This window comes from Vespa velutina, chromosome 1 (genome assembly GCF_912470025.1).
Source record: "Vespa velutina chromosome 1, iVesVel2.1, whole genome shotgun sequence".
Classification (NCBI taxonomy): domain Eukaryota; kingdom Metazoa; phylum Arthropoda; class Insecta; order Hymenoptera; family Vespidae; genus Vespa; species Vespa velutina.
In genome coordinates this window covers 12,111,461-12,122,445 of record NC_062188.1, presented here as the reverse complement: position 1 = coordinate 12,122,445, position 10,985 = coordinate 12,111,461, and the positions used below count along the sequence as shown (strand labels likewise).

At 27.1% G+C, this 10,985-nt stretch overlaps 2 protein-coding genes across 4 annotated transcripts; both read left to right on the top strand.

Moving 5' to 3' along the window:
• The first annotated feature begins 1,415 nt into the window (after positions 1-1,415).
• LOC124952467 (alanine--glyoxylate aminotransferase 2, mitochondrial) lies at positions 1,416-6,642 on the top strand. Of its 3 annotated transcripts, none has more exons than XM_047502397.1 (8): positions 1,416-2,943; positions 3,346-3,431; positions 3,531-3,715; positions 4,485-4,653; positions 4,726-4,929; positions 5,396-5,710; positions 5,816-6,067; positions 6,132-6,642. In XM_047502397.1, the coding sequence occupies exons 1-8, from the start codon at positions 2,877-2,879 to the stop codon at positions 6,249-6,251; spliced, it is 1,398 nt and encodes a 465-aa protein (XP_047358353.1). In that variant the 5' UTR covers positions 1,416-2,876; the 3' UTR covers positions 6,252-6,642. The 3 variants fall into 3 exon arrangements, with proteins under 3 accessions (XP_047358353.1, XP_047358343.1, XP_047358364.1); XM_047502387.1 differs by having other exon boundaries at positions 1,418-2,943; positions 4,341-4,653; XM_047502408.1 differs by lacking the exon at positions 1,416-2,943 and having other exon boundaries at positions 3,346-3,435; positions 4,341-4,653.
• On the top strand, positions 6,489-8,562 carry LOC124952487 (transmembrane protein 208). Its single transcript, XM_047502448.1, has 5 exons — positions 6,489-6,642; positions 6,838-6,990; positions 7,069-7,205; positions 7,301-7,385; positions 7,490-8,562. Exons 1-5 carry the CDS (start codon positions 6,637-6,639, stop codon positions 7,622-7,624), a joined length of 516 nt encoding a protein of 171 aa, XP_047358404.1. The 5' UTR covers positions 6,489-6,636; the 3' UTR covers positions 7,625-8,562.
• The last annotated feature ends 2,423 nt before the right edge of the window (positions 8,563-10,985 follow it).

Below are 10,985 nucleotides of genomic sequence, written 5' to 3'. Positions count from 1 at the left end.
TAAAATTCAATAATTTTTTTATTTTCATTTATTTATTTCGAGACGTCTTTTTACATTTTAAGTTGTCATCTCATGAAAGTGGTTTATTTTTTTTGAGGGTGGCCTCGATTGATCTTTAGACACCACTGCGAATGTATTTGTGTAGATAGATACATACATATGTATAGTGAAGGTACAAAAATATGCTGATGCTTTTTAAAATTGAATAATTTTTTCTAAATCGAACAAAAGAAAGAGAACTCTGAACTTTCGTATAGTTATTGAAACATTAGAAATATATTAATAACTTCGAAATTATAATATAGTTTTGTAATTTGGAAAAATGTTTACGATCATAATAATCATGTTGTGTTTTACGATATGATAGTATACATAATATAATAACGATTTTATAAATCTTCGAATAGACGTAAATTTGCCTAAGATTTATTGATTTTGATAATATTTATAGGAAGCAATCCAATTTTCATAACGTATACTTTAATAAATAATTGTAATGAATACTTATATGAAAGAATTATTTTTTTTTTTGTAATCGTAATATGATGAATTTTATTTATACTGTAAAAAAAGAAATAATTCGATTAAAAAGAATATTCGAATATTTTTGTGACTCAATCTGAATGTAGATAGAATGAGAGAGTCGTAGCTGGATGATTATTCGTTAAACAGGGCAGACACGTGTTCGGAGAATTCAGCGTTCGATCGAGATGTATTTGTAAAGAGAGAACGAATAGGTTAATTCTTCGAAAGTTATCTCAGTTTTGAGAATAACATGTTTTCCAAGTTTCTATCTGTTATCCGTAGCATTATTATATTCGATGAAATCATCAAATAGGCCGGTGGTTCCATGAGTCCTTGATTCGACCCTGCGTAATGCGTAGAAATATTCGGCAGGAGTGGCGCACATTGACAAGTTTTGTGCGTAGTATCCTGACACGTCATGTGGTCCTGAGGTCGATAAACGTCTAATGCGTTTTATTCAATATCTTCGTTGTAACGAAATTTCATATTTCTTATTTTTACATCGTTATTTTAATATATTCACAGTCAATATTTATAGAAATATAGATCATATAGATGATCTACATTGAAATATTTATATTTTATATAATAATAAAAAAAAAATACAAATTTTTATAAATAGTTTCTATTAAGTATATTAACAAAAATATTTCTATTATATTTATTCTATTTAATAAAATTTTACAATATAATATACATACATACATACATACATACATACATATATATAAATACATATATATATATATACATATATATGCATACATATATATACGTATATATACATACATATATATATACATATATATGCATACATATATATATATATATATATATATATATATATATATATATATATATATATATATATATATATCGAGCACAACGTGGCACGAAGGAAATTTTTTCAATGGCTTGAAGGTTTGGCAAGGTTCTCTTGTGCGTTCCGAGGCTACAAGAGGAGAGATTGCCAACAAGCGCCGAAAGAGAGGAAAAAATAAGGGGTTAGGGAGAAGAAGGATGTAGAGAGGTGACGTGAACGTATAAGCGCGTGCCCGCGCGCGCGCTTGTCGAGAGAAGAACCAGCTAGGAGTTGGCCGCTCTCGAACCCGAAAGAGAAGAGGGTTGGAAGTGGAAGGGGAGCGAGAGCGAGTCTAGAGCGCGATGTCGTACCTTGACCAATCTCAACAAGACTTGTTTTAAGCTATGCCAAGCCAAGCGACGACCTTAGAAACGACTCGCTGATCGCATCGAAACCGAAATGGCAAATGGAAAGAAGAAGAGGAGTGACTCTTCTTCTCTTTCTTTTTCTTTTACAAAGAATCACTTGGTTTCTTTTTATTTTTTTTTGTATTTTTCTTATTGATGCACCGAAACCCTTCTAACATCGATTCGAAAGTAACGGCAGAAATAAATTCTTTTTTTTTTCAGATAAGTTAAGCATTATTTAAATGTGTTATTGAATTATTCACGAAATGTAAACGAGGATTTATTACAATTATAGAATTTCTAAGTATATAATCAGCGTTTTATATTCTTTTTGTATGTATTATGTATTAGAAATACACACGTGTAACTTCACTGTGATGAGGTAAGTTCGAAACGGATAATAAGATGAGCTGGAGAAAGCTAGATGCGGCTTAACGAACATTTGGCCTTGAAGAATCCCTCTGTCATCTGCATCGAATGTCAAATACCGTGGCACGTGGGCCGAGAGGTAGCTGACCTTTAAATCCTCTCTTTTTGCCCTTTCTATACAACAAAGATGAAAGCACTCTAAAGCTTGACCTGCTTTTGTAACGATACATTTTATACTTTTTTTAGTCATTATCGAGTTTCTCATATACGAATGTAATACATAGTTATTAAGATTTATCGATCATTTTTCTTGGTGTTTTTTTACTATCAGCTATTGATTTATCATCTCGAGAATATTTTTAAACAGATACGATGACTAGTAGTTCATTCGATATTTAAAAGCATCGCATTATTGACTTCCTGCGATAGGTCGTGTAGCGTTAATTTCATTAACATTTCGTGCATGTTAACAGTTTTATATGCATTATATGTATAAGGTTCAATGTAAGGATAATGATTTGACGTGACTTCTTGTGTGTTAAATTCCTCGTATGATTACGCGTATAGGATATATTTTTAATTTACAAATCGTGAAGGGATATCATTGGAATTCTCTTGCTTCAGTATTAATTTGTTTTTAAGACGGTTCGCAAGTTCTTATTAACACTTCTTGGCACATTCACTTCGTGTACTTCAAAGCAACGAACATTTTAATATATTTAATCAATTCTTCTCACAATTTTTCGAAATTTTATAATCTATCACATTAAATCATGTATTACAATATAAATCGTCACTTCAAATACATTTGTTATGCTTTTAATTCAACGTTTAAAAAATGTAAGTATCTACTTAAATCAAATATATTTACACATCATATGCAGTATATTTTTCACTTTATTATCTTGTAACGAATTATTTCATCAGAATCAAAAGATAATATCTATTTTTTTTATATAATATAAAATACAACATAATTTTATTAAATATAAACTCGATTCTAATAATAAATTGAACAACAACAAAGAGAAACTCATAACGTAGAACTAAACTAGCGTATTATATATCTGAAATTATCTTGACTCTTATAAGACGTAGAGATTAAATAAACGGGGAATTTCCTATTACCCATAGATAACCAATGGAAACGTAAACATTGAAAACTTCGTGAATCGCATATATTGTATTGATCGTGATAAAAATATATGATAAACTCGCTTATAACTGACTGTTTTTTTTAAGCATTTAATAGAAGAAATGTTAGTATGGTAACTACAGATAAACAAATAGAGATGCCAGCTTTTCAACATACACCATCCGTTTATACGGTATGTATGTAATATATATATATCTATTTGTAAAAATTATGTACATGTATAATATTTTAACTTATTTTTCTTTTCCTTTTATTTTTTTTAAATATGAAGGGTCCAAGTTACGATAGTTTAAAAACAGCATACGAGTCGAGCATATCACCTAGTTTAAAAATGTATTATAAAAAGCCATTATTATTATATGAAGGACGGAATCAATGGCTATGGGATCATGATGGTAAACGATATTTAGATATGTTCGGTGGCGTTGTTACTGTTTCTATAGGCCATTGTCACCCGTAAGCAATTATATAATGATTCTATATCTATAATTATTAAATGAACAATTATCGAAAAATATATATTTTTATATATTATTTATATATATTTTATTATATATATTATTTATATATTTATATATATGTAACTATATAATAGTCTGTACAAATTTCGGGAATAAGTTCCGGGAACCTAATTAGAAAATATCTTATACACATTGGAAACGCTTGCTTCTAAAGTTAAGACCATTCGAAATTTTCTTGCAACGGTTGAAGAAATTATCACGATAATTGCCAAACTTTTTTATTCTAAATCCTTCGTGATTCTCTTAATCTTTCTTTAACATTTATTATATGAAAAAAAAAAAAAAAAATACAGTTTTTAACTCCTATGAGATTTGACGTGATAATTTTTTTAGTCATTGCAGGAAGACATCGAATTATAACTCCGAAAGCAAACGTTTTCGATCCCATGTTCATAGAATATTTTCTACTTGTTTAGGTCCCTGAAATTCATCAGTTATACTCTGTACATATATACAATGGGGAGTTAAATATTCGTAGAGTATATTATATTTATGAAATATATATTTTGAAATTTTCAACATTTTTAAATATATAAATATATCATTTTTAATTATACCAGAAAAATCATAGCTGCGATATCAGATCAAGCGAGCAAACTTGGTCATGTATCAGCGCTTTACATGCATCCTCGTTTATATGAATATAGAGAAAAATTAGCTGCCAAATTACCGAAAAAGCTTTCAGTCATTTATCTCGTCAATAGTGGCTCCGAAGCTAACGAATTAGCATTTTTAATGGCAAGACTTTACACTGGCGAACAAAATATCCTTTCATTGAAGAATTGTTATCATGGTGGTACTTATGAAACTTCGGCAACGACCGCTTTAAGCACGTGGAAATATGCGATTCCTCAGCCACCTGGTCATATACACGTTCGTAAATAAATAATTTCTCTGTTTTTTAATTCGATCATTGATCAAATGATTTGAATTTCTTTCTCTTAGGTATTTAATCCAGGCTTACAGAAATATCTTTCTTGCGATTCGAAATGTAAAGATTGCTCTGTGCCAGGTGTAAAAGATACGTGTAATTGCAGCAAAGACGAATGTGTCTTATTCCAAAAATATTTGGATGAATTCGAAGATATTTTTCGATACAGTTTGCCAAGGAAACGAGGTGTTGCTGCTTTTATCGCAGAAAGCATTCAAGTAATACATACCATTAAGCAAATATCCATAATTAATCATAATGCGTCGATAAGGAAAAAAAAAGAAAAAATCGATAAACGCAATACTTGTTAAATGATTAAATTTCGTAATAAGAACACGAATAACTGACCGTTCGTTAAAAGAAGTAAGTCTGTAAGTCCAGACTCATTAAAAGAAAAGACCGTGGTTTTCGGTAAGACGGATCAATGACCTTACCGAAAATTATACCCGTGTCGTCACGTCTTTCCAGTACGCTTTCTCTTGTCAGCAAGACGCAATGACACGTGGGAGTTAACGTTTGAACAATATTTTAAGAATTTCTATACTGTGAAATCATTATCTGAAAAGTATACATAATGTATATATACTAAGTATACACATCGAATGCTTTTAAATATTTTCAGCTAATGTAAAATTTATTGAGGATCAAGTAAATTTTATTAAACATTTTCAAACTCTTTTTTAGGGTATCGGAGGTGTTATACAATATCCACGGTTGTTCTTAAAAAATGTTTATGAGATCGTTCACGAAAATGGTGGTCTTTGTATAGCCGACGAAGTACAAACTGGCTTCGGTAGAACAGGTGATCATTTTTGGGGTTTCGAAGGTCATGGAATTCAACCTGATATAGTAACAATGGCAAAGGGTATTGCAAATGGAATTCCTCTTGGTATTGTTGCGACTACTGCTGAAATTGCTAGTTGCTTGAACAGAGCACTTCATTTCAATACCTTTTCTGGAAATCCAATTATTTGTGCTGCAGGATCAGCAGTACTTGATGTATGCAGCTCTATTTAAACTATAATTATGAGTAATTTTCGCATCGTTTCTTTCATTTATCGATGATAATTATATATTTATTGTATTTTTCGCTGATACTGTTAGGTAATCGAGAACGATGATATGCAAAAAAATGCCCTAATTACGGGGACTTATTTGTGTCATCAATTAAGTACCTTAACTCACGATTTTCCGGATATTGTGTCTGACGTTCGAGGAAAAGGTTTTATGATAGGTGTAGAATTGGCGGAAAATAATAAAATAAAAAAATATATCAAAGAGGAACATATGCGCGATATATTCGAAGATATCAAAGATATGGGTGTACTTGTTGGAAAAGGTGGATTATCTGCGAATGTAAGTTTTAATATATTAGATTTTACGGTTGTATACGTATTATTAATGTTTTTCTTTCATTTAGGTTTTAAGAATAACACCACCAATGTGCGTTACAAAGGAAGATGCAGATTTTACAGTGAATGTTATTAAAAGAGCATTGCAACGATATCGTGAAAAACGTTTATACGAGAAAGAATTTTAGTTTTTTGTATATAGATTATATTTGAAACGAAATATCTCTATTGAATATTGGTTGAAATATATATATATATATTTTATTTGGGAAATTGTATATTGTTGATAATTTATCGGTTGAGGTATTTTATAGTAGATTGCGTCTCCTAGAGCCATCTTAATTTTTATCTTACATTAAAAAGCGATACTTCAAGATGGCGCTACTAGTAATGGCCAATTTAACACAATACAGTATTCCTTCTTCTATATTTTATATTAATCTGATGTGTCATGGACTATCACTACAAAATACGAATGAGGTTAGCCTCGTGCCAGAAACGTTGTATTTGTCATACGTATTCATATCCATGTAGGCATTACTTCACAAACATTGTAATTTACAAAGAATTAAAATGGCGGTAAATATAATAATATTGTGACACATATTTTTTTCTATTTTTATTTTTCATAATTATTTCCATTTATGTAAAAGATATAAAAGTATATATATATATATATATATATACTTTTATATTTTTTATATATACACACCATATATATTATCCTTTGTAGAATGTTATTTATATTTATAAAGATTTGTTTACTTTATATAGACAAAAAAATCTAAAGTGGCAACGAAAGGTGCTAAACAGATAGTAGATGAAAATGTTTCCACTTTAAACTTTTATAGAAATATGATATTTGGAGCATTAGGAATATATTTTATCTTCATGTTAGTTTTTTTTGAATTTACAACTTTAATAATAGTAAGTATAATAATAAATTTTATTTTATTTCATGATATACATTTTAAGCAGATTATTATAATGTTGATATAATTGCAGACATTAACAATCTTTTCTGTGATTGTATATGTTGCAAGTTATCAATTTATGATATACATGGCACGTGCTACTTATTTAGAATCCGGGCAGCTTTTAGATTCTGGAGTAGATCTTAACATAGAGGGTGGTATTGGAGAGTGAGTCATTTTTAAAAGATTTCTTTTTTTTTTATGATTACAATTATTAATTGTTCTGGATAATAATATAAGATTCAATATCTTTATCATTATAGGCATGTTAAAGACTTGATTATATTAACTTCAGGAGTACAAATACTTTCACTTATATCGAATTACTTTTGGCTCTTATGGCTTTTGGTATGTATCATTATATTTGATAATTATTATTATTTGAAATATTATTTTCATTTACTTTATAAAGCAAAAAGAAACAAAAACATGATTATCTTTAAATTACGCAGGTGCCTTTAAGAGGAGGTTGGATGATTTGGAAACAAATATTGTCTCCATGGTTTTTCACTTCGCCTCAAGAAGAGCCAGAAGTTAATGAGAAAAAACAACGGAAGCTAGAAAAGAAAATGGCAAGAAGACATTGAGGTCTTATTATGGTACTAAGTAAAACTGAAAAGTTATAGAATTTTCATTAATACAAAATGTGATTCGTTTTATTACTATTGAACATAAGACTTTCTAATGAAGATAATCGAGTTATTCCATTTGCATTTTATTTTGATTAAGTAAATGAAATGACTTGATAAACAAATTTATATTATTAATAAAGAATAAATTGTTATAAATTAAAACAAATTTGTTTACAAAAGGATCTCCATTTGGAGTATAACATAATCACATTAGCATTATGAAACTGCAATATAACTATGATTATAATTCTTTGCTGTAAAATTTATATAGGTCGATCCAAAGTAATTGATGATAACTACGGAACTTGTAGTTTCATGAATTATCAATGAATTTCAGTTATTTTTTAAAATTAATTATACAAATAGAAAACTATATTTCGCAACATATTCAAAATGACTGCCTTTGTAAAATATAATTTTCTATTTGTTATTAAATAATAAAAAACAAATAATAAACTATGTCAATAATTCATGAAGTTACAAACTTTGAAATTATTACCGGTTATTTTGAATTATCCTTATATAAATATTTATTGATAAAAATGAGAAATTAAAAAATTGTCCTGGTATAAAGTTAATTACTGTTGATAATGTAAAAAAAACAAGATGAAAAAGATTTCTATTTCAAGTCCAATCAAACTGAGATCTAACATAACTATTAAATTATTTGTTTATATTTATTGCATTAAATTTTATACATTTTTTGGTGTCATTTTAATATCTCCTATGTAAATAATCATGCATATTATACTACAGTTATGCTAATATATTAAATAATGTACTCCACAAATAATTCTTTTTATACTGGTTATACAAAGTGTAAGAAGAAGGATAGTTTATTAAAGTGAGAGGAAGAATTTTATTGAATAAAATATGTTAAAATTATAATTAAATCCATGTTATTTCCATAGTACATAAGCGCAGAAGATACGGGATTATGGTTCAGTTTCAAGAATATGTTATTGATATTACTTAGTACTTTGTAATGTTTAAACAAACGCGTTATTGTTTAAACAATTATATAAACCTGATTATTATAAATTATTTATTAACGGTACACATACATACTTAACATGAAAGTAAAATAATCCAAAAAATTGTTTACTCAAATGTATGAGTATGGACTAAAAAAATTTGCGATATTGATTCTTTGAAATTCAACGGTAGACTGACTTGTTAGCTGTTAAAATTGTTCGAAACTCTAGATTTTTGTTATAGTTTATATCATCGGTTAGCGACGATGCCAAGTTTAAATTCGCATTTAATGAAATTTTAAATTATAAATATTTTTATAATCACCTCTTATATTAATAATTATACAATATTTAAACAGTTATATGAATTCAATTATTATAAATTATTTTAATACAATTATTAATTAATAAATCAGACAACAACTATAATATATATATATATATATATATATATATATATATATATATATCTTTTTATTATTATTATAAAGATTAAGTACTTCTATCAAATATTTAACATTATTATCTTTTGTATATTTATTATGCTTCATATAATTTCGTATTTCTATTACATTGTAAAAAGATTGAATTGAAAATAATTTGTATTACTTGATATCTTTTATTAATTATATATAATTGTAAATGAAAATTAATAGTAAATTTCTATACAAATTTTACTGTCTATTAATAATTATTCTTCTTTTTTATTTATAACAATATTATAATATTGTTTATAATATTTAAGAATTCTGATAGATTAATATTTGTAAAATAGAGAATACATTACATTTAGGTAAGAGACAGAATTTAATGATTTTATTTATATATTAACAGATAATTAATAGCAATCAAGGAGATTCTCTAATATAAGTATTATTTATTAAACATATTTTTTGTTCATATAATTTAATAGTATAAATTCTTAATATTTAGAAATTAAGGATATTTTTTGGTCTCTCTAGAATGATAAAATAACAAAAATTAAAACAAAACTATGTTTAATAATTAATTAAAAGTTAAATAATTAAATAAAAAATATGCTGAACGTTTAGTGAACCCCATGGCAGTGTTGTGTTTCTATCACTAAATTCAATTTTCTTCGAAATATTTTGGCGTGTGAATTTTTTTTTTATCACTTTACGTGTGACTATTATAGAAATTAAATATTCCATGCCTCGTAATTGAAGCTTCATCGATAAATAATATTATAGAAAGAAATTGAGAATTAATCGTTTCTGAATCATTCATTGGCAGACAAGTAACTCGATTTAGTCCGTTGTTAAGCTGTAATTCTGAAATTTTTTGAACAATTTATAAAATTTTCTCTTTTTTATCTGGATTATTCTGATTTTTTTTTAATATGATGATATTCCTTAAAATTTTCCAATTTCTTTAATCCGACTATTATTTTCTAAGAGCGTTTTGTTAGAATGCAGTTAGAATTAGCAGTTTCTTACGTATTTTCTTGTTACAACACGCCCATTACAACTATTACTGTATCGTACATAAGATGCATATCATATAATTCAGAAAATATGTACTAGTTTATTGTAAACCCAAAGAAAATAAATCAAATGTCAGAATCAATATAAATATATAAATATATAAATATATAAATATATATATATATATATATATATATATATATATATATATATATTACATTATGTATATATTGCATTATGTATATATTATATTCTATATACATATTAATTATTGGCCAAATATTTTGACGAACATTAAGTTTTAGTGATAGAAACATATAACAACTATGGAGTTCGCGTTGAGGTAAAAAGAATGTTTGAATAATAAAAATGTCGCTATTTAATTATGAATGTGTCAATTAGCACTATTTAACGTGTCAACTGTGAAGTCAGTTTACCCGCGTTTTCACTGTCATCATATGCTCCTGTTAATAAATCATGATTTCTGTGACAATATGATGGTCAATTATATTAGGTTGGTGCGAATGAAATGTCGGATTCTTAAGTGAATATATTAAAGAAAATCCGACATTTCATACGCACCAACCTAATATATATACATATATAGTGATGTATATGGCAATATTTTTTTTTAATTACTTTTCATGAATTTTCGTTACATTGTATCATTCTAAAGTTTTTCTTATATATATGCCATTATTATATAATATTAAAAGAGGAATTCTTATATATTTGCCAATTTAACCTTGAAAGCGAGCTTAAAGATTTTGGTGTATTAGATTGAATCTACCGTTTTTGGATGCGAGAAAGTGAATTAGGGAAAACTCATTTAGAATGGTAAATAAGTAGATTAATTATAAATGATTTTATCATTATACATTGAAGTTATCATGGCGC